A 26545-nucleotide genomic window follows, 5' to 3' on the forward strand; every position below is an offset into this window, starting at 1 on the left:
TTGTGAGGAAAAAAAAAACCCAGAAATACCAAAACCCAGCACATCCTTTGGAAAAAGGAGGAGAACAGATGTGCAAAGGGAGACCTGGCCTTGGCCCCTGCCTGGAGAGCTCTGTGTGCCCAGCTGCCCGCACCCCCCTCAGCCCACGGGCTCTTCCATGTCTCCTCATGACGAGCAGTTTCAAGGGATTTACTGCTATCTCTATTCTATGGCAGAAAAGACCGAGGGTTCAGGAGGTCACTGCCTTGCTTCAGGTCACATGGCAGCATGCAGTCCACCCCTTTGCAAGGCCCTCCTTCCAGCTGACCACCCATCCCCCAGGGGGCTGTTCCGCTGGGGGCCTTCATGCTCCCCCCACACAGCGACAGGAAGCCCACCCACTCTTATTTCTGCTCCCCAAACCTGCAATACTGGATCCTCCCCTGACTCGTGTTATCACATCGTGAAAATCAGGGCTGGTGAGGGCACAGGGGGCACCAGTGGCCAAGCCAGTGTCCCACAGAACCGCGAGTCACAGCGGAGGAAGGCCCGGGCTTGGTGGGTGTGCTACTTACACACTCGCATGAGGCTTCTTTTTTGAAAAATCACAGGCGAGACCAAGATCTGATATCCTCACATGTCCGTGCTCATCCAGGAGGATATTTGCGGGCTGAACGGAAAGAGAAGATGAGCTTCAGGAGTCCCCAGAACGTTCCAGGGTATGGGGACATCTACAAGCTCGCACACTCTGCATCTTACCACTTTTATCATAGAGTATCTGTCATCACGAGTGACAGCTTTATATTATCACATCAGAGTAGGGCAAGACCGAGGGTGACACTGTTCACCCTGACTTTGGCAGGAAGTGGCAGGGGGAGAGCGGGAGGGTTCTGCTCCCCGGGATCAGACACAGGGCAGGTAACCCCGAAGGTCCCCACCACAGTTCAGTAGCGCCCAGCAACTGCGGGGCAGCCAGGGTGGGGCCTCCAGCCAACAGGGACCCGGGCTGCTGGCCTCCTGGCTGACATGAGACATAGGACCTCAGAAAATGAGTCCGGGTAGCACAGGACAGAAAGGAACCCCAGCCAGTGGAAGACACTGACCCACGACAGCCAGGCACTCCATGGTGCCACACTAATCCCCATAAATGTCATCTGTTTATTTGTACACCATTAACCAAGGGCCCTACCAAATGACCAAATATGATTCCACCCACAACTCTGAGAAATGCATCTATTAAGATTAGATTTGGCCAGTCTAATCACGGAAAACCAAGTTCCCTTCCCTATATACATTGAATTACAGTCTCCCTAATGACATTTTTTTTTTCTGCTGGAGATCAACTATTGTTTTGCTTGAAATAAAAATAATGGCATGTTATTATAAAACCGAAGCATGAATAATCATGAGTGACTTGAATTAAGTTTGAATAGAAATTAAATAATGCCACTGCTTACTAAATAGCTTAGAAAACAAAAATACAGCATCAAGATGACTAGTAACCGGTTATAGATTTAAATTAAAATGTATGATAATGGCACCTCATGGGCTTCCAGCATGTATTTTATTCTGTGAAACTCACATAAAGAAATGTCATGAGCCAACCAATGTCTAATTATTTCTAATTCAATAAAATACATTTTCTTCTTTATGCTCACATGAACACTAAGGGAATAATTCTTCAACCTTGAAGAAAGGTTTGAAATTCACAAAGTGTTTTGTGAAAAACATACTGTGCTCAAAAAAACAGTGTTTTAGATTTGTAGCAGGCCCACGCCTGTCCTTACCCTCAGGTCCCTCTACACCACAACTGGCTGTGCAGGTTCACGCTAATAATGCCCCAACGCCTAATAACGCTAACCAACGCCTCAGCTCCTTAGGGAGAGGCAGGTGACATGGATGCTACAACCGGCCACTGTGGGCCCTTGGGAAGGGATCTGGCATGAGAGTCAAGCTCTCTCTCGTGCATCTCCTCATCCATCAGCAAAGGGCTCTCCTGTCAATTTTCACCTCATTATTAGCTACACATTTAGATGTTCGAATGAGAGTGTCTACGATCTGCCATGGTCCCTCTGATCTCCACCTGTCCTCAGGCTCTTGTCCATTACAGCTGGATGAGCATCACCTGGATGTCATGAGCAACCTCCTGACCCCCTGCTCCACGCAGAACCCAGGACCATGCCCACAGACCGGAGTGGCGCACTCAGAATCAGCCAACCTCATGATTTTTAATGCCTGGGCTGAGAACAGAGATCCCTGTGGTCATGGACTTCAGGGATCTAAACTCCTATTGAGGATTTCGAAGGCGAGCTCAGAACAAGGCAACGTGGGAAGGCTGGCCTCAGGGAGATGCTGTAGTGGGGGCCAGGAGCCAGCCTCGCTAGCCAATGCTGCCCAGAGGAGTCAGGATCTGCCTTTGGCTTTGTGCACTTCCAACTCTGACAGGGCTAGGGCCAAACCGGCTGCACAGTGAGGCAATGAGTGAACTATAATGGATCACAAAGTGGGCAGTACCAAAAACCACCTACCCTACTTTTCATTGTTAATTGCTATACATATAGTAATTAACAAGTATTTTATATATATATATATATATATATATATATATATANAATGTAGATATTAAAGAAGATGGGGTAAATTGTTTTTTTTCCACATAAACCAGTGACTCATGGTTCTCTTGAGGGTATATAACACATTTTTGAGTTTTTATAGTTAATATTATATACACATATACGTACATACATATATGTGTATTTACCGGGGATCAAACTCAGGGGCACTCACCACTGAGCCCCATCCCCAGCCCTATTTTGTGTTTTATTTAGAGACAGGGTCTCACTGAGCTGCTTAGTGCCTTTGCTGTTGCTGAGGCTGGCTCTGAACTCACGATCCCCCTGCCTCAGCCTCCCGAGCCACCTGGGATGACAGGCGTGCGCCACTGCACCCAGCTAATTGTTTTCTCTTCTTGACTTAGTGTCTGCGCTGCACTGGGCACTGTAGCGGGCACAGAGGTTCCTGTGACTACAGGGCTGGCCAGGGATTCCGGCCCTGCAGAGTCTGGTCTGGGAGGGACTGACATCACAGAGATGGGGCTGTGAAGAAAGGGACCTGCCCCTCTGGGAGGCAATGGGACTGCCCAGGGACCGCCGGCTCAACACCTGTACCCACCATGCTGCAGGGGCCGGTGCCCCGTCCTCACCTTCAGGTCCCTGTACACGACGAACCGGCTGTGCATGTGCTCCAGCCCCAGGATGATTTCCGTGGCATAGAAGCGCATCTCCTTCTCAGAGAACACCCCGTGCTGGGAAAGGTGATAGTGCAGGTCGCCCCCTGGAACCAGATGGAGAAGCTCATTCACTGCACGATGTTAAAGCAAAACAGAGTCACTGTCACCCTAAATAGTCACGGCCCAGCAAAACAGGGCCAGGGCTTGGTCTACACACCTACCTCTGATTTCAGTAGATTGGCTAAAGGTTTAGAGAAAACTTAAGCGACGAGAAGACTGAGGAGGCGGGGGGGGGGGGCTTCCTTGGGCTGGAAGCTCAGCTCCCAATTACGCCATCCAGGGGGGCCAGCTAACCTGCCCTGATCCCCTTAAATCCTGTCCAGGAACCAAATCCACCCGCATACAGACCCAAAGATGGCCCTGTGATCATCCGCCTCCATAGACAAACAGAAAATACAAACTGTTCACCTGGAGAAGTTGTTTGGTTTGTACGGGGGGATTGAGCCCAGGGTGCTCTACCTCTGAGCTAGGTTTATTTTGAGGCAGGGTCTCGCTAAGTTGCTGAGGCTAGACTTGAACTTGTGATCCTCCGGTCTCAGCCTCTTGAGTCACTGGGATGACAGGCATGGGCCACCCACCCAGCCTGGAGAGAGATTTGATAAAGCAAATACAGTAAAATTTTTAGGGCAAACTCCAGGTGGTGGGGATTGGAGTGTCCCTGGCGATATTCTTCAACTCTGTTGCATGTTTGAAGATTTTCTTAATGCCACATTGGGAAAAGGAACTCCTCCTACAGCTTCTTGTTAAAGGGACACAGTGTCACCAACAGTCAGGGGTGTTTCTATAAACCACAGGGAAAGCCTTATTCATTTATAAAAGCTAATGTGTGTCCAACCTTTTTGACCACCTTTTTACAAGATTCTTTCTCCCCACAGGTGCGCTACTGCTCAGCTGCCACCAGATCAAAATGTGAAGGATCCCCACTGTCCTAAGGCCCCCAAGCCCTGCAGTCAGTGTGTGGGCCCTGACCCCTGGCAGCTCTTCTGCCCATCACTGTTCACTGGCTGCCTGCTCTGACCCTCATGTCCATAGGGTCATGTGGGATACATCTGTGGCGTTTTGGGTTGGTTATCCTGTCTGTGAATTCCTTTGTATTTTTTTTAAGAATTCTTTTTTTATTTTATTTTATATATCTTTATTTTTATTTTTTTAATGTGGTGTTGAGGATTGAACTCAGTGCCCCCAGGTGAGTGTGCTACTGCTTGAGCCACATCCCCAGCCCCTCCTTTGTATTTTTGGATAGATCTGGTTTTCAATCAAACATTTGGAATATAGTAAAACCAACCCGGTGCAGTGGCGCACACCTTTCTTCCCAGCGGCTGGGGAGGCTGAGGCAGGAGGATCGCAAGTTCAAGGCCAGCCTCAGCAACTTATCAAGGCCCTAAGCAACTCAGCGGGACCCTGTCTCTAAATAAAATACAAAAAAAAGGGCCGGGGATGTGGCTCAGCAGTTACGCACCCCTGAGTTCAACGCCTGGTTCCAAAAAAGTAAATAAAAAAGAATAGAGTAAAACTTTAAGCGAACTTCAGAACAGAAGCAGGCATCTGCACATTACAATGGCAGCCTTCTCATTTCTACTCTTGTTACTAAACCACTTTGCATATACACCAGGCCATCTATTCCCTTAGAAAGTGGCTTTTCCAGCTAAATGGAATTTGGCGTTCTCAGGATCCGGCTCATGGTTTAGCCGAGGGCGGGAGAGCTGCGGATCCAGGAGGCAGGCAGCTTGGTCCACGCTCTGCGCTGGCCCCAGGGGTCCTTCGTTGCTGGTGCCTGTGCTGGGCCTGTGCTCTTGTGAGATATTTCATCCCGAAGACACGAGGGACGAGGGCCGGGAACTGAGCTAATTAAAACCCCGGGCCGGCTGCATTCCAGAAAGTAAAAAGTCACAGCCAGCATTTCATGAGAATATCTTCTAGCAAAATCCCACTTCCCGGGGAGAGCCTGGCAGGCCCGAGGGAAATCACAGTCCACGGTGTAAAATGGATTTTAGTGGAAAACCGAGGGGTGGAGGCTGTTGGAGCCCCCGGGGGTGGGGGTGGACCCGGCCAGCCGCCAGCTGCTTGGACAGGGGCGCAGCCTGAGCCTGGACAGGGCGGAGCTCCGCGCTCACCGTTCATGAGGTCGAGGATGAAGCAGAGCTTATCCGGGGTGTGGAAGGCGTAGGTCATGCACACGATGAAAGGGCAGTCCTGCGGGAGAGCACAGGCTGGTGAGCAGAGCATGGCCGGCCCACCGCCCGCCCGGGGCCCCAGAGGAGAGGTCAGCGAAGGCCCAGGAGAGACGCAGCTGGAGCCCCACCCACCCAGGGGGCCCGGGGCCCGGCGCGCCCCCAGTGCGCCCCCAGTGCTCGGTGACCACGCTGATCACACCCTCGTCAAAGTCCGGAGTCTGCAGGAAAAAAAAAACATCTGCCCCGCCAGCCGCCGTTGTGCTGGCCAGTGTTTAGGTTCCGGTCACTCAGGCCCCCCGCATCCACCTCTGCTTCTGCAGTTGGAGAAGTGTCTGACAGGAAGGAATGGCGTCGGTGCTACTGTTCAGAAGCGCTGAGAATAAAACAGAGCGCTTCTGAATGTGGAAAAATAGACCGTGGTCAGGGACGGGATCGCTCAACTGGAAACAGATTCAACTATCCCCTAATGAATCTGTGGATTCCAGGTGACCTTGATCCCGAGGAACACTGACAAGCTGATTCCAAAATCTATGGAAACATAAACTGTCAAGAAAAGTCCAGACACTTGAAAAACAGCAGAGCTGGGAAGTGGCAGTGCAGAGGTCAAGGCCTGATGAAGCACCAGGAATTCAGACAGGGTGGCACTGCCCAAGGACAAGGAGACCAGTAGAGCAGAGCAGAGTCCTCAAGAGGACCCACTCAGAGATGGTCACGTGGGTCCTGATCAAGGTGACTCAAAGGGGCAGGACCAAGGCTGGCCTTTTCAGGGGTGGTGCTGGGGCAGCTGAAATCTGTGCAGGCTGTGTCCCCACCCTACCTCACACCACACACTAACTCCACCCCCCGCCCCCTGCAATGTCAGTCTACATGGGAAAGATAAGGCAAAAAGCTTCTTCAAGAAAACACAGGGTATCTTTATGATCCTGGGTAAAGATTTCTTAGGCCACAAAAAAGTGCTAACAGTGAAAATATCAATAAACTGCACTTGTCATAAAATTAGGAGCTTCTGTGCATCAGAACACACCATGAGAAAAGAGCCAAGCCACAGAATGGGAGAAGACCCTGGTAAATATGCACGTGCACCACAGACCCATGTCTAGAATATATAAAGCACTCTTAGAAATCAATAAAGAGAAAGACAAACCATTCAAAAGAAAAATGGCAAAAATACTATGTAATTAATTAGGCACTTCACATCAGAGAGTACTAAATGTCCCCAAGCCTCTGCATAGTCACTGACTCTGGGGACTCTCCAGGGAAATTCAAATTAAAACCATATGCTAGCACCAAACCCCGCAGGAAGCACTAAACATAGTGAGCAAGCATGACAGGTGTTGGAAAGGTACGGAGCGAGTGGGATTTCCACACCGGCTGCTGGGAGTGCAGAATCAGAAGGTGGCTTCAGCAGGCCCCTTGGTGGTATTTACCAAGGCTGAGCATCACCTGCAAATGCCCTGATCAGCTGATTCCACTCCAAAGTAGACACTTGGAGCAATCTGCACTCAGATGCACCAAGTCACCTGCCCAAGAATGTTCAAATATCCAGGCCAGGAAATGCCTCAGATGTCTATCAGCACAGAATGGATAAGTCAGGATGGTGTCTTCATGCAGCAGAGGGCCATGGAGCAAGGGTCCGCAGATATTTTCTGCAGAGGGCTGGACAGTTAATATTTTAGAATAGTCTCTGTCATATATTCTTCTGGTATGTGACACAGACACATCTCACGCATGACACTGAGTGAGAGAACCACACACAGAGGGGCACATTTTTTGTAAAGTTCACACAGCATCAACAGAGCTGAGTCACTGTGTTGGAGATCTGGAGGGCAGTGAACTTGGCGTGGGGTCAGGGACTGGCAGAGCGGCGAGGAGGCATCTGGAACACAGGTGACTTCTGTCCTGGGTGCTGGACACTCACTCGTGTTTTCTTGGGAAAGCACACCATGCTCCCTAGATCTCTCCAGATCCTTGGCATACAGCATGTAATCACCCCTGAAGTGATTTGAATTTTAAATGGCAGAGACTATTTATATCCGCTTTCTTAACAGATACAGCATATTATTAAATTCCAAAGGAAATGTTCAAGTTCCCACAAAATAATTGGTAAACAGAATTTGCACTGTGAAGACCTCTACAGAAGGGCATTTGGGTAAGTTTGAGTTACCACATTCCTGGGTGCTAAAGACTCGGGCACTTGAACTCAATTTCCATAAATGTTCCGGAGAAAATTACTCCAGCGTGAACTGGGAAGTTCTCTCTGTGTTGGCCCAGTTTCCCTTAGAGTTCTGTTGAGAGGGTGTCGGTCTTCTGATTTCAAGACTTATTCCATGCTAGGTAGAACTGTCCCTCTGCGGGAACCCCCGGGGTCCTTTCCGCCGCCTGTCCTACCTAGAGCCCACCTCTGTCCCTCCATGCCTTTCCACGGCCTCCTGCAGATGGCTGCCCTTCTACGTCAGGTATCGCACTTCCTGCTCCCAGGGATGCCCGCGGGCTCTGGCCCTGCTCTGACAGCAATCCAACTGCAGAGCAGACAAGTGGGGGACCCAGTCACCAGCTGGGAACTGCACCCTCGTCACCAGGGGGACACGTGGGCTTTCCGGGGGGATTTCTCAACCTGATGGCATATGGTCCCTCCAATGCAGGGCCTGAGACAAGGGCAGAGTGACTAATTTTAGAGCTAGAAGCAGAGGCCACTGGACTAGGAAGGAGTCTTTAAACAACACCTTGTCTGACCCCTTTATTTTAAAGACAAGAAGCCAGGGCCCCTAAAAGGCAGACGACTTGCCTGAGGTCAGAGAAACTTGGAAGCCAGCCAAGGTGCCAGCCCCCTCCAGAGTTCCCGTCTGTGCCCCGCTCCTCAGGAGGAAGCCTCCTTAACAGCTCCCCCGAGCCCCCCTTTCAACCAGCCCTCAGCCTGGACCTTCCCAGACTCCGCCAAACTCTAACACAGTCTCCCAAGAGCACACCCCTAGGCCGCCCCTGTGCCCTCACCTGCCTCCTGGGGACCCGAGGCTGCCGTGTCCACCCTTCACTCCCCCAAGCCCTGGGCTGTAGGCCTCAGCTGTCACCACACTTCCCGATGAGCTACCTTTCCAAGACACCTGAAAAGCGTCACCTCCCCCCGACGCAGTATAAGGGCAAAGAAAAAGAAAAAAAAAAAAAGTCAGGTTTTAGGAGCCTCAAGCAGAGGGGCCAGCCCTCTGGGGATCTGGGGGTGCAGGGACGGGGCTTCCCGGAAGCCCACAAGACTCCTCCATGAATTCGCTGCACAACTGCAGGTGCGTTGCCTGGTTCTCAAACACGCGCATTTCCTTCCTCCCATGGGAACAGGGAGAAGCAAACTGGAAGGCTGATTCCCACCGCCTCGTTAGTGGGAGGAGGGGGGCTGTGCTCATGAGAAATGGGGAAGCAGAGGGGGACCAAACCCAAGGGCAATTGGCAGGTGCCCAAGCAGCACAGGCCCCACCAGGACACCCTGGGCACAGCTGCCCAGGGCTCTGCCCCACAGGGTGGATTTCAGCTGAGCATTACCAAAAGTTCACAAAAGAGGCCTCTGACTGTGGAAATAAGATCCCCTATGGCTTTACTGGAACTCTGAAGGTGACATCATATCTTTATAAATTCAAAAAAACAGTGATACAGCTTAATATTTGAATAAAATATAAATAATTCTTTCGAATCAGCTCAAAGCAGCTGCTCCATATAACCCCATTTTTAAATTGATTCCCTTAAGGTCAGACCAGGGAGGAATCAAACCTCTTCTTAACCAGATTCGCCCTCATCTGAATATAATAAATATTAAAATGCTACATGAACACCGTCCTTAACGTTTCTCCAACATCAAAATGTTTCCCCAGAGGCTTCCTTGAGAATAAATATCCCTGGCTTGGAGATAGCTCATTAAAAACGAGTATTTTAATAACTACTAAAATCTGCAGCGGCTGGGTGCACATTTGAAACTTAAGACACAGATAAGGCCCACAGCAACCGGGAGCTCGCACGGCACACACCACCCAGTGGGTGCTCACACATGCCAGGTGAGTCTGATTGAGCCCCTATATTAGAAGAGAGAGCAGGTGGTGAGGAGCTGCTGTGGGCCATGGAGCTCTGGTGGCTAGGGTTCAGCTGGACCCGGCTGCTCCTTTGCTCCAGGAACAGACCTTCTAGAGCACTTAAGGCTCTTGCTGGAAGAATGGGACCCACCATACAGTCAGCCCAGGCGATAAGCAAAGACCTTTCACCCACAAAGCACTGGTAGGAAGGAAGCGCTGGCCCTGTGTCCAGAGCCTTCAGGCAAAGAAATGAACCCCCTGGCTCTCAGGTTCACGGCTCCCTGGGCGAAGGGGATTCTTTGATCAGCCACTAAATTTGACTCTTCCTTCTGGTGAGGCTGACTGTGCATGAGACCCAGTGACCTCCAGAAGCCCCCACGTGTCCCTGAGTGTACACCGGCTGGCTTGGCTGGGTGTCCCACATTAACTTCACGGGTGGGCTACACAGAAGACTCCGGCCCACGCCCTCTGCCCCGCTCCCCTCCCCACAGCCAGGTGCCAGGCTAGTGGACATGTGCACACACAGGCTGCCGGGGAGGCTTTGCTGGACGTGTCCTCGGACACAGTGTCGACTTTACACAGAATTAAAGCAGAAGGTGGGAGGGGGAGTGTCGTGTGTGTTGGTTTCTTTGCACTGTGACGGGGGCCAGGGCCCGTGCGTCCAGACAAGTGCTCCGCCACTGAGGACACCCGGCCTCAAAGCCAAGGTTTCATTTCATTTATTTATTTATTTATTTGGGTTCTGGGGATTGAACCCAAGGGTGCTTAACCACTGACCCACATCCCCAGCCTTTTTTCCTTCTTTATTTATTTACTTTTCTAAATTTGAGACAGGGTCTCCCTAAGTTGTTTAAGGATTCATTCAGTTGCTGAGGCTGGTCCCGAACTTGGGATCCTCCTGCCTCAGCCTCCCAAGCCACTGGGATTACAGGCCTGCGCCACCGCGCCTGGCACAGCCAAGGTTTTGATGGATGACAACACAGTTCACACAAAGCCTTCAGAATGGGAAGCTGCTTTGGAAATAAAGACGACACTGGGTGAGAGGTCACTGAGTGACAGGTCATTTCCGCAAGTGCTGCGCCAAAACCGAGCCTGGCCTATTAACACAATGTGAAACGGGGGAGAGTGCTGTGGGGTGGACATGCCCACGGCCCTGGCGATGAAGTCGCCTCTGGAGGCATCGCACGCAGCCCAGGGCCCACCCAGAGGACCCTCAGGCTCCGCCAGCCCCCGCCAAGCCCTCTGATTTGCCGGTGGAGGTGGGAGCCCCTCCCTGGGTGCTCCTGGGTCAGTCATTTTACTATTGTCAAGTGATTTTTTTTTTCTTTCACGATTATTCTCCGCCATCTCAGCTCCTATCCTCTGTGACGCAAGATATCACGGACACGTGAACAGGTGGCACCGCGAGGTGTCCCCGTGAGCTCTGGGAAGGCTATCACCCCTCCTGACTGCCACGCTCGGGACCCCCCAGGCCTCATCCCGCCCCATGGTCAGACAGAGGAGACAATCGTCCTGGCCCAGGACAGACAGACAGATGTTGAGGCAACCGGGGACGAGGGACACTTACTCCTGTACTGACGAGGGACAGCATGATCCGCTCATTCAGGGCCAGCGTCTCTCCTTGCTTCATCTTGATGCGCTTCTTATCCAGGCATTTCATGGCGTACCTGGAAACAGAGACCCTGAGTCAGCCACGCGAGTGCCTCTGACTGACACCCAGGCAGGCTGCGGAGGGCTTCCGAAGACCTGGGCGATGTGTACGAGGGGGAGGGGAAACAGCCTGGGGTCCCAGGAGGACTGTCAACTCTGCATGTGGGGCGGGGGATCCAGCAAGACACACCATCACCCCAGGGACAGAAGTCCCCGCTAACTAATGCATAAAGTAGACGAATAGGAATAAAGTTTGTGAGTTGCCCCCCCCCCTACTATGGGGCAAGGCTGGCGGTGTGCATGTGGTGTGTCACCAAACAGGAATTATGAATTCATCAGTGGCCAGGACTTTTTGGGGAGGGGTAGGGATTTTGGGGATTGAACTCAGGGGCCCTCGACCACTGAGCCCCACCCCCAGCCCTCTTCTGTGTTTTATTTAGAGACAGGGTCTCACTGAGCTGCTTAGGGCCTCGCTGTGGCTGAGGCTGGCTTTGAACTTGCGATCCTCCTGCCTCAGCCACCCGAGCTGCTGGGGTAACAGTCAAGTGCCACTGCACCAGGAGTGGCCAGGTTTTGATGAGGGTGCGCAGAGCAAAGGACCCTACATTGGTTTGTTTAATCTTGATATCTAGCTTATTGTGATTCTTCTTATCAGATCTGCGTATCATTGGTTAAAGTGCATTGAGAAGAACAGTGGACAACTAAAGGTTTTTGAGACCTTGGAACAAACTCATATGAATGAGACAGGCCCGTTGCCTGGGGGCCGATCCTACAGTCACAGGCGGGAGCAGACCCGAGGCCTCTGTCACAGGGCTACAGAAAGCTACCAGGGAACAGGGAACATTTGCCCATCCTCGCGGGTGTCGCGAGGACTGAACCTCTGTGTGTGACTGTGGGTTTCCCATTGGTGGTCTAGTTCACGGGGCTTGGGTGCGAGTGCCCCCGCGGGCTGGGGTCCAGAAGACCCTCATGTCTGGCTGATCAAGCTCATCATGGTGGAGTGAAAGGCTCCAGGCTGGTGCTCGGGTCCCCTCCCCAGGCGTCTCGGGAGGAATCCACTCACTGATCTGCTCCATTAGGAGGGGAACACTGGGGACACTTGGAGTGATGTGTTCTTTAAATGGTTCCTGTTCACGAAGGGAGTTCTCCAACGCGGCCACCCTCTGCTGAGGTCCCCGTCTGCTGCAGAGGGGGGCAGCCGCGGGCCCAGCATGCCCAGGCCCTGGCCGCGGTGTGAGCCCTCGCCCTCGGGGTTTCTTGTGGGTTAACTGAAATAATTATTCAGGACAAAGAGATCAAGTGGAATAATCTGCTTGTGTGACATCGAGTGACTTAGGAGAGATGCTAACTACCTCCACAAGCTGCTGCGAGGAAACAAGACCAACGCCACTGAATGAAACTAGCAAGCGACAAATGACACATGTCATGTAGGACCCAAAGTCCTCGGGGCAGCACGGAGCCGGGAGGAACCGCGTTGGATTCTCTTGACAAGTCACTGCCATTTGCCAGGGTCTGGAGGCACAGAGGCCACAAACTGCGGACCTGACCCTGCTCTCCTGGTGCAACCCGGGACCCTTCCCTGGACTTCCAACTTGGGGGTGCCAGTTCACACTCAGTGTCCCAAGGCAGGAAGGTGGCCGGGACACAAACTAGTGAAGGGAAATTCAAGTCCCAAATCATGAAGAGCGTGGCAACTGTGGAACCCGCCTGGTGACAGGAAGGATGGCCTGGCAGAGCTGCTGGCAGCGGTCACAGGAAGAGCTGGGCAGGGCTGTGGACAACTTGTGGGCTGTGTCGAGGGCAAGGGGGAGGTGGGTGCCGAATGAGGTGACCTCCAGTGCTCCTTCTGGTTTCTTTGTTTTTTTGGTATGGGGGATTGAACTCAGGGGCCCTCGACCCCTGAGCCCCATCCCCAGCCCTATTCTGTATTTTATTTAGAGACAGGGTCTCACTGAGCTGCTCAGGGCCTTGATAAGTTGCTGAGGCTGGTTTTGTGATCCTCCTGCCTCAGCCTCCTGAGCCGCTGGGATTACAAACCTGTGCCACCGCACCCAGCCCTTCTGGCCCTGACTCTGCTCCACCTGGCCCGAGGCTCCCATGTGCCACCCTCCTAGGCCAACGTGTGCCACTCTTCTCTACTTTAGAAACACGCTCCTGTCTGATGACAAACATTCCCCAGCCTTCACTTCCCCAGGCCCTTCTGCTGGCTCACATGTCCTCCCCAGGGACAAGGTTCTGAGGGGAGGGAGAGAGCCCTGATTGCTGCCCATCCTCAGCAGGGCTCCCCTGTCTCCACCCCAAACTGCCCAGCCACCGTGGCTCTTGACGCGCTGGGCCACCCCACACTGGGTCTCTCACTGGGCCGTCTTACGGGACTGAAGAGAGCGGCTCCTTCTCCATCTCTGGGCCCCGCTCATCTTCCCTGGCCTGACCCCTGGGGGGCGCTCTGCACGTCCCATGAGCCCCAGGGCGGGGCGGTCAGGCTTCCTGTTCTCATTTTTGCTGCTCAACAAGGTACAACCTGGCTCCTCTGCCATCCATCACTTCAGGAAGGGGATCATGGCGTCCCTATTTCTATATAGAGATTTCCTTTTGTCCCAAGCGTAGAATTCTCTTAATAGTTCTGGTGAATTGAGCACTAATCTCTGGGGCATATAAAGAACTCAGAAAGCTAAGCACCAAAAAAAAAAAAAACCAAAAAACAAATAACCCAATCAACAAATGGGCCAAGGACCTGAACAGACACTTCTCAGAAGATGATGTACAATCAATCAACAAATACATGAAAAAATGCTCAACATCTCTGTCAATTAGAGAGATGCAAATCAAAACTACTCTAAGATATCATCTCACTCCAGTCAGAATGGCAGCTATTATGAAGACCAACAACAATAAGTGGTGGTGTGGATGTGGGGAAAAAGGCACACTCCTACACTGCTGGGGAGACTGCAAATTGGTGTAGCCAATGTGGAAAGCAGTATGGAGATTCCTAGGAAATCTGGGAAAGGAACCACCATTTGACGCAGCTATCCCTCTCCTCAGTCTCTACCCAAAGGACTTAAAAACAGCATACTACAGGGACATAGCCACATCAATGTTTATAGCAGCACAATTCACAATAGCTAAACTGTGGAGCCAACCTAGATGCCCTTCAGTGGATGAATGGATAAAGAAATGTGGCATATATACACAATGGAATATTACTCAGCAATAAAAGAGAATAAAATCATGGCATTTGCAGGTAAATGGATGGAGTTGGAGAAGATAATGCTAAGTGAAGTGATCCAATCCCCCAAAAACAAATGCCGAATGTTTTCTCTGATATAAGGAGGCTGACTCATAGTGGGGTAGGGAGGGGGAACACGGATAGAGCAGAGGAGAGGGAGGGAAAGGGAGGAGGCAGGGGATTAGCAATGATGGTGGAATGTGATTAACATCATTATCCAAAGCACATTATGAAGACACGAATTGGGTGTCCACCTACTTTATATACAAACAGAGATATGGAAAATTATGGTATATGTGTGTAATAAGAATTGTAATGCACAAAAAAAAAACAAGTACACATATAAAGACATGAATTGGCGTGAACCTACTTTATACAAAGATATGAAAACTTGTGCTCGATGTGTGTAATAAGAATCGTAATGCATTCCGCTGTTGTGTACTTTAAAAAAATAAAATCAATAATAAAAATAAATAAATAAATAAATTCATTTTTTCTGTGCCAAAAAGAAAAATGGTTCTGGTGAGATATGGGGAGACGGAAGGCTTACATTTTTCCAGTGTCCGCTTTCCTGCAACCGTACACTTCCCCAAATCCTCCCCGTCCGATGATCCTATGTACACTGAAGTCGTTCATGGTCAACTGTGAAGTCGGAGCACAGGGTGACAAGGTGAGATGGCCTAAGGTAGGTCGTCACAAAGATTCCTCTTTTTCATGAAAAACATAAGTCGGGGTCTAATGCGGGAGCCCCTGACCTCCGCGATGGTCCCTAAGCTGAAGGATGCAGGGCACAGGGTGAGACTGTCCCCGACTGCTCCAGGCCACCTCCGAGGAGCACCAGGCTCCCACTGGAGGCCAGAGGGAAGAGGACGGAGTGGGGGCCGCTGTGGGCAGCCTCAGAGGGCAGCACACTGACCCGCGGGTGGCCATCCTAGTGGAAGGAGAAGCCGGAGGACCAACCTCCCACCCTGGAGCCCGGAGCCCAGGGAACGCCCAAGGGCACTGAGCCGCTGTGGCAGGAAGGGACCGTCTGCAGGAGGGGCACCTGTGTTCAGAGCAGCAGGCACAGGACAGGGAAGCCCAGCAGGGGCCATGAGCTGCTGTCGGTCCCATCAGGGAAGCGAGGGGCTCCTGCAGGGCTGGCCAGCCCCAGGCTCACACAGGCGCCTCACTGACCAGCACTGTCCCCGTCACGGGCGTCCCCACTGCAGGAGCCTCAGCTGCGGCCAACAGCGCGAGAGCAGAAAGAGCATCTGCGCTCTGGGTGAGGGACGTGAGGGCACAGCAAACCCCACTCATCTCACCCGGCAAGTTCAGGGTGAGAGTCTCCCGGGTCCCCCCCAGCCCTCGGAATGTCACACCCGCATCCGGCCAGCCTGCACTCAGCCCCGGCTTCGCAGTGGATGCTGAGTCCCAAGGACCCCAGGTCAGCCGGGGAGCAGGGACAGCACGAGAGCTCCCGGGGGACAAGGGATTGTGCAAAATGTGTGTCACTTCTTGCTTTTTAAATCCTGCCACGGAACAGGACGTAAAGGGGAAGCTAAGAAAACAAAACAACAAATCCCGCTTCCACTGCGCTGTCCAAGGAAAAATCTTAAAAAAAAAAAAAAAAAAAATCCAGTCCACTCCTTGGCCCCGTTGGAAGGCTCACGGATGAGAGAACACGAGGGGCTTGAAGGCCCTGCACCGTGGAGGTGACATGAGAGGCCACCCGGACCCACTGACACGGAGAGCTAGGAGACCCCGGGTTGGGGGGGGGGGCAGGAGGGCCTGTGCCCAGACCACGTCCCTCCTCCACGATGACGGCAAGAGGAAGCCTGCATCTGTAATGACGTCACCGTCTCTGCGCAGGCCCAGCTTTTAGTATTACATCCCATAATGAGAGAAGGGAAAGGAGCCCTAAGAAGGGAGAGGGACAGGAAGATGGAAGCCGCCTCAGGCAGGAGGTCCGAGTTTTACTACTATTTTTGTCAAAGGGTCAATTACTGCCTAAAAAAAATCCTTTCTTGCGTAAATAAGCACATTCTTCCATGAATATGAGAGAGGGCTCACTGCAGTGGGTGGGAGGGCGGCCTTTCAACAACCCGGGAGTGCAGGACAGCATCTGGTCAGGCAGAGACCCCTTGGGAGCAGGGCCCAGAAGGAAGTATTTTCTCACGAGGGGAAGCCAGGGCAAGTTTTTATTTAAAGAAGGAAAAAAGAAAAAGATGATACTCACATGAATATTTAATTCTACGTTTTTCCACTGACAAAATCTAGTGAATTTGTCGCTAGAAGAGAATATAAAAATAATTACTGAAAAATTAAATACCAAAACAATTGGATTTATAGCACAATGTTGTAAGATACACTAGAACGGCACTATTTGGGTTACTTCTGAAATAGCACAAGTATTTTTTTTTTTGTGTGTGTGTAGGGGGGTACTAGGGATTGAACTTCGGGGCTTAACCCTGAGCCACATGCCCAGCCTTCTTTATTTTTTATTTTGAGCCAGGGCCTCAGTAAGTTGCTGAGACTGGCCTCCAACTAGTGATCCTCCTGCCTCAGCCTCCCAAGTCACTGGAATTACAGGCATGCACAATCCCACCCAGTGCAAGTTTTCTTCAACAGCTTTTTTTTTTTTTTTTTTTTCACAAAGCCTTCACTGGCATTCGTGGCTTTAGTTCACAATTAAAGTAAAAGACTCCATGTCTCTCCTTCAATCATCACAGACTATGATGGGATTTTTATTGGAATCAGCACTCTCCAACAGGAAGATAACACAAGCCACATGTAGGATTTTCTATTTTTCATTTTTTGTGGTGCTGGGGATTGAACCCAGGGCCTTGTGCCTGAGAGGGAGCACTCTGCCAACTGAGCTATATCCCAGCCCTGTGCAATTCAATTTTAATTATTTATATAACCCAGGGCATTACCACTCCAACATGGAATCAAGAGGCCACTGCTCATGGGCTCCTCCACATTCTTGTTTGCACACCACACCTTCAGTGGCTGGTTGAGTCTTTTGCATTTTAATTTAGACCAGCCACCCTTCAAGTGTCCAGTAGCTGCATGTGGCTAGCTGCTACCTTACTGGACAATGAGCCTCTGAATGACACAAAAAAATTAAAGTTTACAAATAATTTTAAGAGCAACAAACACCTGAGCACAGGTTCCTGTGGGCTGGGCCTGCTCACCTCCCTCCTTTTCAGGGCCCCCCATTTCCCAGCCGGGAAGACCAAGGCCACCCAGGACCCAATGGCCAAGGTCACACCTGAGAGTGGGCAGAGCCATATTGGAGCCCAGACCCACGGCCCCCAGAGCATCTTCCTCCAAACTCAGTATGGCTCCCAGAGATACGAAGAGAAGAGGGGCCCTCAGCCCAGGGCCCTGAGATGCTCCCACGATTACCCTCGGCTGCTTGGCCAGTGTCTTCACCCAGGAAGGAGGAAGAGCGCCCACCCCACTGCCACCCCACGATGGCGCCCCCAGATTGCTTTTCCTAGCAGGCAGCCACGCGTCTGGAAGGTGTCTGCCACTCGCTGATTGTGCAAGGGGCGAGAGCGGCTCAGCAGGGAGTGCTTGCCCCGCAGGCATGAGGCCCTGGTTCCATCCCAGCACAGCAAAAATACAGAGATAAGTTCACAAATAAATCAGTAAGGACAGGAGAGAAATGACCGCTGGGCTGGCTTCCTGCAGGCAGAGAGTGCTCTGGAGAGGGCTGGGTCTCATCTCTTAGGCTCAATAGAGGAACAAGGAGAAAAGGGAGGAGGGGAGACGGAGAAGTCCTTCTGAAGTACAAGTGCAGGCCCCAGCGTCCTCTCAGGAGAACGTGTAAGACAGCCAGGAGCTCGGTTCCCTTGGGACTGCCTGGAGAGGCCTTTAGCCATGAGGATCCTTTAGGAATATGGTAACAACCTGATAGTAATATCCACACTAAAAATCGAAACCAGAAGAATTCTTTGCAGGCTGGGGCTGTAGCTCGGGGCAGAGCACTAGCCTGGCATGTGTGAGGCACTGGGTTGGATTCCCGGCACCACATAGAAATAAACAGATAAAATAAAGGTCTTGGGTCCATCCACAACCAGAAAAAATATTAAAGAAAAAAAAAAAAGAATTCTTTGCAATCCCATGGCAACTGTGTCAGCGAATAGAAGGTGACTTTTCAGAATGTTCTCTGACCCTCCCAACATCTCTGTGAAGCGGTGGATTGGCATGAGGCATCCAAGCTGCCCTCTAGAGCACCGTGTGTGCACAGGGCACAGCCCTGCCTGGGTGTCCCCCAAACCGAGGGACCCACAGCAGGCCCGCAAACTCCCTCAGTCTGATGGGCCTGTCCTCCCTCTTCTCACAAATACTGGAGATCAGAGCTGGGGACGGGTGGTCTGACACCTTTTGGAACTTGCCTCAGAGGACTGGCCCACCGGGAAGAGAGAAGCACACGTCTTGCCCACTCGGCAGGACCTACTGTGAATGCACCTCTCTGGAGGGGCGCAGGTGGCCCCTGAGTGTCCAGGCTCAGCTCGCTCCAGCAGCGAGACCTAAGCACTCATTATTCCTAATGAGTCCCCGGGGCAGAAGGACACGCCATGGCCTCAGCCAGCCAAGTCCTTGCAGATGCCCCCAAAGTGTCTCGGGAAGGCCAACATTAAAGACCCAGAAGTGCCTGGTGCAGCTCGGGTGGGGCCCCGTTTCCATTCGGGGGCCTCCACCAGAGAAGACTGGCCTCCTCCAGATCCAGGCCCCCTTGGTCTCCCCACCCGCCCTCCTCAGGAGGAAGCAGAGACAGGCCCTGGGCTGAGGGCTCCCTCTTGCCCACCACCCCACAGAGGTGGGAAATCACCTTCACCAATGTGCCCAAGGACACGTCACCGCATTCTTAGAGGGCAGGTGCTTTTCAAAACCCAAACTTCAAACTCAGGACCTCATGTGGATTTTTTTTTTTTTTAAATTTGAGAATTCACTAACAGAAATACACCTAAAAGGTGTATGGATTAATAAAACGACTTCAAAAACAACTTATTTACATCAAACTATAAGCGCTTCCAGACATGCAGGGTGCCTGCTCCGTGACACGCCGCACGGCTTCATCCGAACGGCAAACTGGGCGGGAAAAGGACCAGACCATGTATGTCAGCCTGGGAGGGAAGGGTCAGTCACCATGCTGAGTGACAAGACACCAGGGAGAAGCCTCCTGCCACTTAATGACCTTCCCAGACTTTCCCTGCTTCCCGGGGTCACATCAGAGCAAGGCTGATCCAACAGGAGGGAAAGGTCGCTCTCAGAAGCACCTGCTGTGGAGATGGCGGGGACGAGGCGGCCCCCCCAGGCGGATGTGCCCCAGGCCCGTGGTTTCCCTAGGCGGCGTCCTGCCCAAGTTTCTGCTGTTACTCAGAGGAGGGCCCTCATTTGGAAGAATGACTCTACTCCAGGCAAATTATCTCCAAACCCCAGTGGACTGACAACACAGCCATGTTTTTAAATTGTTTTAGTTCTCCGAGAGTGGGGAGAAGAAGACTGTAAGAAAGTAGCCCTTGTTCTCAGGGTGCGATTTCTGAGCAGCTGTACGGCCGCTCCCGCCGTGAGACACCATCGCCATGGCCACTGAGTGGAAATTAGCCGGGTTTACGGAGGGAAGGGCGGTCAGTGTGAATGCAGGTTAGGTTTTAGAAAGTCCAATGCCAAGAGCATGTTATCACAGAGGCCTGCTCAAAACACTGCAGCTGGCTGGGAAGGGGCTGGAAAGGCGGAGGAGACGCACATTCTTAGGACAAACTCCAGAATTCTATGACAAACACATGCTACAGCTCGAGTGACCAAAGGGACCCATTTTCCGGGGATGTCAACGATGTACAGGATCACAAACCCCATCACCTAGCCCTGAAGAGAATCAAGCCCAGGCACGTCCCACTGAGGGTACGCCTCATTCTGGGGTACACTTCCAGAACCCAACAAATCAACCCAGTAAGCTACAGGCACACTTGCATTAGCAAGGTCTCCTGAGAGGACAGCTTTAAACCCGAGGTCCCCTGCTCTATTTAAAGTTCAGGATATGTTGCAGCTAAAGACCTGAAACTCAAAGGGACATGTAGCTACACAGACCCCCAAATTAGGATATAAAATAATGAAGAAACAGACGAACAGCCTGGCACATCGGTCACAGCAACAAACACCTGTTGGATGAATAAATTAACACATCTTAAAAAAAATTTTTTTTGCAGTGCTGGGGATGGAACCCAGGACCTTGCACACGCTCTGCCACTGAGCATGGCCCAGCCGCGTCTCACACATTTAAGGACAGCACAGACAGAGTAGAGTAGAGTGAGTGGCACGCGCCCTTACGATACTGGATTCATACATATACATAAAGTTTCATACCTTTCCAGAAATCTTTGAAAAATGTCGCCTCGAAGACTTTCGCAGATCTCTTCTATGTAAGGCTGGAAAGGACGGAGAAGAAATGCCACGCTGTGTGAATGGGAATGGACCAGAGGGAAGGCAGACAGTGAGCCCCAGACAGGGCCAGGCCCCAGGGCGCACTCCCGGGGTGCTGCTCGTCCAGGACGGACACACAGACAGCACGGCTTATACCACAGCAGCTCCCCTGGAGCCCACCAGGACGGGGCAGGCCTGCAACTTGGCCCCTGTGTCCCTACTGCCTCGTGTGGCGCGTGGCCAGCAGCGGACCCTTCCTAAGTGACAGGGACTAGCTGGGTGGATGTCACTTAGAAGAGTTTGGTGGTGGCTGACGTTCCTCTGTCACCATCTTGAACTTCCTGATAACTTTTGAACGACGGGGTCATTTCGCACGGGCCTGTGAGTTACGTAGCACATCTTGCAGAAAGCTTCCGTAATCTGCTTGAACACTGAGTCGTCACAAGTCAGAGCGAACAGAGCCACAGAGTTCAATGCCTTCGTCCGGTTGTGTCAGCGATGGGCTTTCGACCCCTCGGAATGACAGAGCTAAAGGGAACCAGGAGGGAGAACCAACCCGCCCCTCTGGCTGTCGGAGGCTCCAGGACTGGGGGTGGGGGGTGCATTTCCAAGGCCTCCAGCAAGTTCATGGCTGAGCAGGGTGACAGCCAGGGCTGCTGGCCCTCGGGCGGGACAGCTGTGATCTACTCCAATCCTGTGCCCTTGGCACACTGTGAAATAAACAGCACAGACTTTTCTGTTTCGTGGATGAACTTCAAGTGGGGAACAAGAAATGACCAAGGGCCCCCTTCACGGTTCAAAAGAGTCAGCTAGGTCTTTGGGGGAATCTTGACACCTGAACCTGTGGACCAAGACAAGACTTAGCACTGCCCGGGTCTTCCCAGAGCGCCCTGGAGGCTGAGCGGAGACAGGGAGCGGACGCCAGCAGGGAGAGCCATGGCGGGCAGGCCTGGCTGCCAGCCCCGAGCTCTCTAGGGAGCCCCCCTGCGCTGACATGGGAGGCTGTGCTGGGCAGGGGACGCGGGCGAGGACGGGCTACCGCTGTTCTCAGACTGACCCCTGAAACCACACGGACTGTGTTCTCCTCAGTGAAGCATCTCTGAGTCCTTTCCAGCACGGAAAGCCCCCAGGGACACGTCTACGTGTGACCTCCATCTCAGCTGAGCCCTTCAAGTCCCAGGAGGCCCCAGAGGCTCCCAGACAGAGCGGGACCCAGAGCTGGGACACTCCAGCCACCGCAGGCTTCTAGTCACAGGAACACTGGCCAGTTGGCACTCTGCTTTCTTATTCCACCCAACTTCTCCCCCTTCCCATCAATCCTGTGAAAGACAGAAGGCTCCAGGACCTCTCGGCCACCACCCTGCTGCAGAAGGAGCCGCCGGACAGCCGGGCAGCGGGGCAGGAGCCTCGTCCAGCTGCCAGCAACTGCGCAACTCCCTGGTCCTCAGCTCCGGGCATCTGGGGAAGGTGAGTCACCTCTGCTTTGCGAGGCCACCGTGAGAACTGAGTAAAACCAAGACCCTTGCCAAGAGCACGGGGCCTGGCACGTCTCAGACATCTGAACACCAGCCAGGACCCCTCTGGGCTGCTGCCACCCAACATACCTCTGTGACACTCATCTCTAAAGTCATTTTCATGGACAAAGGGAACTTGATAAAAAGCATTTTGAATTGACTTTCGGAACATTTTTGTGTAACGTGAACCTCCACCCACGTGATGGGCGGGGGCACATCTGTAAACGGAACGCCCAAACGTCACTTCTGTCTACGCTCCATCGCCACGCTCTGATCGACACGATCGAATGAATGCAACGTCCCCTTTACCTGTGGAATGGGAACGCCACCTGCCACATCAGCTTCACCAGAACACTCGTCCATTTTTAGTGAACCCAACAAATTAGTAAAGTGTTGTAAAAAAGACAGGCTGAAGAAAAGCTTGTGAATGAGTGTCCCCGAGGGTATGAAAGGAACCCAGGTGACCTTCCTATCTCACCTGGACAAGCTGGCTCCAACACGGTTTGTGCTGCAGGAAAAGGTAAAACCTGGAAGAAAAGCCAGGTGCTGTGGCCAGGCCACGGCTTGAGTGTATCCCAGAGGTCACTGGCTGGAACCTGGTCCTCCATGTGGGACGGGAAATCGATGGACCCGGGCAGGCGAGGTCACGGGCGCTGCCCTCTGGGGGCACTCAGGCAGTTCTGGGGGGCTCTGGTGAGTTCACCCGAGAGGTGCCATGGGAAGCAGTCCCCCTCCCCTCCTGTCCTTCCCTGTGCTCTCTCCCTCCTGCACCCCTCCTGCCGTGATGCCACACGCCTGATGTGACGGGGGCCACCCGAGGCTGCTGACAGGGTGTCCAGTCTTGGACTTCTGTCCTCTAATCTAACCACCAAGTTAAACGAACCTCTTTTTGTTTCTTGAATCAGGCAGGTTCAGGTGTTTCAGGGTTATGGGAACCGATGACAGGCTCTGTGGGAAGGCACAGCAGTGCCCCCACCCTGTGACTACAGAGCTGTCTGCGGCAGAGTCGTCTGAAGACTGAGACTCTGACAGGAAACGCCTCGGAGATGGCACAGAGCAGACACACAGACCTACGGGGCAGATGCTGCAGGACCTGGTCCTAGCTGACATTTGGGGGGAATTGGGGGGGCAGGCCAAGGGAAAAGCGACCTTTCCCAGAATCTTCAAGACCCCCTGAGAGACAGCCTGGCCACCTCCCCTCACAGACGGGGAAACAGGAGCAGGCGGTCGCAGCCCTGGGGCCAAAACCCAGCCCACTCACCAGTTCCAGAACCTGAGCTTGGAACCCCCTGGCGCGTGCACACAGCGCCTACCTTTTGTGAAAGGGACGTCTAATTATTTTGACTGAAGGATGACACCCAATTTGTTACTGTCCTCATGCTCTAAGGGCCACATTAGTGTTTTCTCTGTAGAATAATCAACTTCATTTTGAATGAACAAATCCTATCAAAAGGTGACAAATCAAACATCCACTTACCTCATTGTAACTGAAACATCCAAGAAAAGGAAAAAATATTTTCATTTATGAAAATCATTACTTCTTTCATTTATTATAATTCATAGAAATATAAAAATACATTATCCACTTGAGAACTGGACTGTTTTTGCAAACCACCTGCCACCTCTGTAGGACCCACAGGACGCCCAGGCTCTGGGGAGGAGGGGCCGCTCCATCCCCACAGCGGCGACACCCAGGTCTAGATAGGGGACCAGTTCCCTAACCTCCTCATCTAACATGGAGCTGTGTCGTGTGTTATGAGTGGCTAAGGGAAAGGACATCCTCAGGTGTGACTCCAGGGCCCCTGAAGATTCCCCCTTGATTCTTGAAAGCAAATCCCATTTAACCAGGAGGGGGATGACTGCAGGGACCGACACCCGGGCCATCAGGACACATCTTGTGAAGTCCCTGTCCATCCCAGGTCTCAAAATATCAAACGTGGAAGAGTTTTCTTCTCCAGTGTCTTACCCAGGTGGACTTCTAGAATGGGATGCTACTAGAAATCTCCGGGGTACACTTCTCTTTTCCAGGAAGTGCAGCCCGCCCGTGGGTGGAGGCGCCCATCTCAATGAAAAGGCAAGGGACACTAAGCCCAGCGGGCCCAGGAGGACACGGTCTCACAGGCTCTCCTCTACTGCACACGCACACACGCCAAAGCGATGTCACAGAGCCCAACTGCTACGCGGATCCAGTGCCTTTACCTTGAAGCAATTCTATCTTACCTGAAAGAGTGTTGATGTCACTTGCTTCTTGGACAGATGACTCTGTACGTGTTCCACAGCTTGCTTGGAGAATGGCTTTTGAAAAATCAAAGACAGTGATTTTGAATAATCATATATGTAAGGAACCTCGATGGCACACAATACCACAACAGAGAGTCGAACTCCCCAATCGCTTAGCGACAATCTGTGCAATTACACCAACCAGTGTTCCCCAAACTCTGCGCCCCGGGTGGAGGCCGATCAACGCCTGCGCATCCCTCGGGTATGCAGGGTTCCCAGAGCCGTGGCAGCACACAGGGGCCTGAGTGCACAGCTACCCCCACGGGAGGTCAAGGTCAGTGGGCTAATGACGTGTCAGGAACAGCACAGCTGCTATACCCACTGGCTGAGTCTCCTCGCTTGCCTGATAGGGGACTTCTAAAAACACAAACCCTGTCCTACATCAAACGACACACGGACACTCACCTAAAAATCAAATGCAGCATTACAAAGCCTAGTGACGGTGGCCAGAGGCTCTGAGTGCATGGGGCTCTGACTGCAGCCACGGCAGGGGGAGCTGGGCAAGTGGAGCTCCCACTGGCGGGAACCACAGACGGCAGCCCTCCAAACTTTACCTGCGTCTTCTGCAACAATGCTCAGTAAGAAGAGCTTTAAAAAACACCTCCTGGGGCTTAAAACCCCGCTAGCCACGGAAAACCAAGTTCACGCGGCTTTCCGAGAACATCTGGCCTTCACTGGGGCTCAGCCTTCCAGGAGCAGCAAGGCATGGACCGGAGATTTCCTACTCAGAAATTCCTTCCATCAAAGCAGGTGGGTGCGAAGAGCAAGGCCACGTGGGCTGCCGGAGAGGCCACCTGCAGCCGCAGCTCTTCCAGGTCTGCAGAGCCCGGACCAGCTCCCTGCAGCAGGCTGGAGCAGATCGGTGCCAGGGCAGGGCTGTGCAAGGGGCTTCCTGCCTGACCACACGCTGGGAGCCTCTGGCCACATGGGGCTGTGGGCACCTGAAATGTGACTCAGGAGGAAGTGATGAATCAGATTCTTAATCCCATCTGATTTTAAATAATTTTAACAAATTCAAACAGCCACACATGGCCAGTGGCTACTATACTGAATGGGGGAGGCCAGGACTGTCAGTCTATCCCTTTAAAAAAGGGTTTTTTTTTTTGGGGGGCGGGCGGTACTAGGACTGAACTCAGCTGCTGAGTCACATCCCCAGGCATGTTTTAATATATTTTATTTTAAGACAAGGTCTCACTGAGTTGCTGAAAGTGGCCTCAAACTTGTGATCCTCCTGCCTCAGCCTCCCCAGCCACTGGGATTAAAGGCATGCACCACTGTGCCCGGCGCCTGCCAAATTCTCATTATTAATTATTCCACTTACTTTTGGTGAAATAATTTCCTGAGAACCTGGTTTATCCTAATGGCTGAATTAGATTGCCTATCTAATTTACAAGGAAAACATTTACTCCAACTGTTATTTAACTATTCATGAACAAAACTAAGAAAATAATCACAATTCTCCTTGTTAATTCACTGAAGCTATTTCAGATTTATACTTTTCAATATTTGATTAGCCTATTTGTGAAAAGATAGTGCAATTAAAAATAACAAAGCTGAATTTTCTCTGGAAAGTTTGGAATTGAGACTTTTTCTTCAATTAATATGAACTAGGAATTTTAGTTCTTCAGTTTTTTGCAGAGCAAGAATTGGCTTTTGGGAACATCCTCCGGCACCGTGTGGATCTTCCAGGGGGGCAGACTACAGAACACAGGCATTGGGCTCTTTTTTTTTTTTTTTTTTTTTTTGGTACCGAGGATTGAACCCAGGGGCCCTCAGCCCCTGAGCCCCATCCCCAGCCCTATTTTGCATTTTATCTAAAGACAGAGTCTCACTGAGTTGCTCAGGGCCTCACTGTTGCTGAGGCTGCTTTGAACTCACCATCCTCCTGCCTCAGCCTCCAGAGCCCCTGGGATGACAGGTGTGCAACAACACAGTGACCTGGCACCTTTGTTCTTAAACTCCACCCA

At 52.1% G+C, this 26545-nt stretch overlaps 1 protein-coding gene across 1 annotated transcript in view; it reads right to left on the reverse strand.

Annotated features, from left to right (window-relative positions):
- The window catches only part of Myo18b (myosin XVIIIB), a 320748-nt gene that overhangs the window by 254393 nt on the left and 39810 nt on the right, over nucleotides 1-26545 (reverse strand). The window contains exons 4-11 of the mRNA XM_048784886.1: nucleotides 24519-24593; nucleotides 20728-20789; nucleotides 16589-16640; nucleotides 14921-15012; nucleotides 11062-11161; nucleotides 5383-5461; nucleotides 3182-3312; nucleotides 555-649 (exon numbers count right to left, since the gene is read on the reverse strand). Coding sequence (XP_048640843.1) covers nucleotides 555-649; nucleotides 3182-3312; nucleotides 5383-5461; nucleotides 11062-11161; nucleotides 14921-15012; nucleotides 16589-16640; nucleotides 20728-20789; nucleotides 24519-24593 — 686 coding nt within the window. The remainder of the gene's footprint in view (nucleotides 1-554; nucleotides 650-3181; nucleotides 3313-5382; nucleotides 5462-11061; nucleotides 11162-14920; nucleotides 15013-16588; nucleotides 16641-20727; nucleotides 20790-24518; nucleotides 24594-26545) is intronic.

This window comes from Marmota marmota, unplaced genomic scaffold, assembly GCF_001458135.2.
Source record: "Marmota marmota marmota unplaced genomic scaffold, marMar, whole genome shotgun sequence".
NCBI classification, from domain to species: Eukaryota; Metazoa; Chordata; class Mammalia; order Rodentia; family Sciuridae; genus Marmota; species Marmota marmota.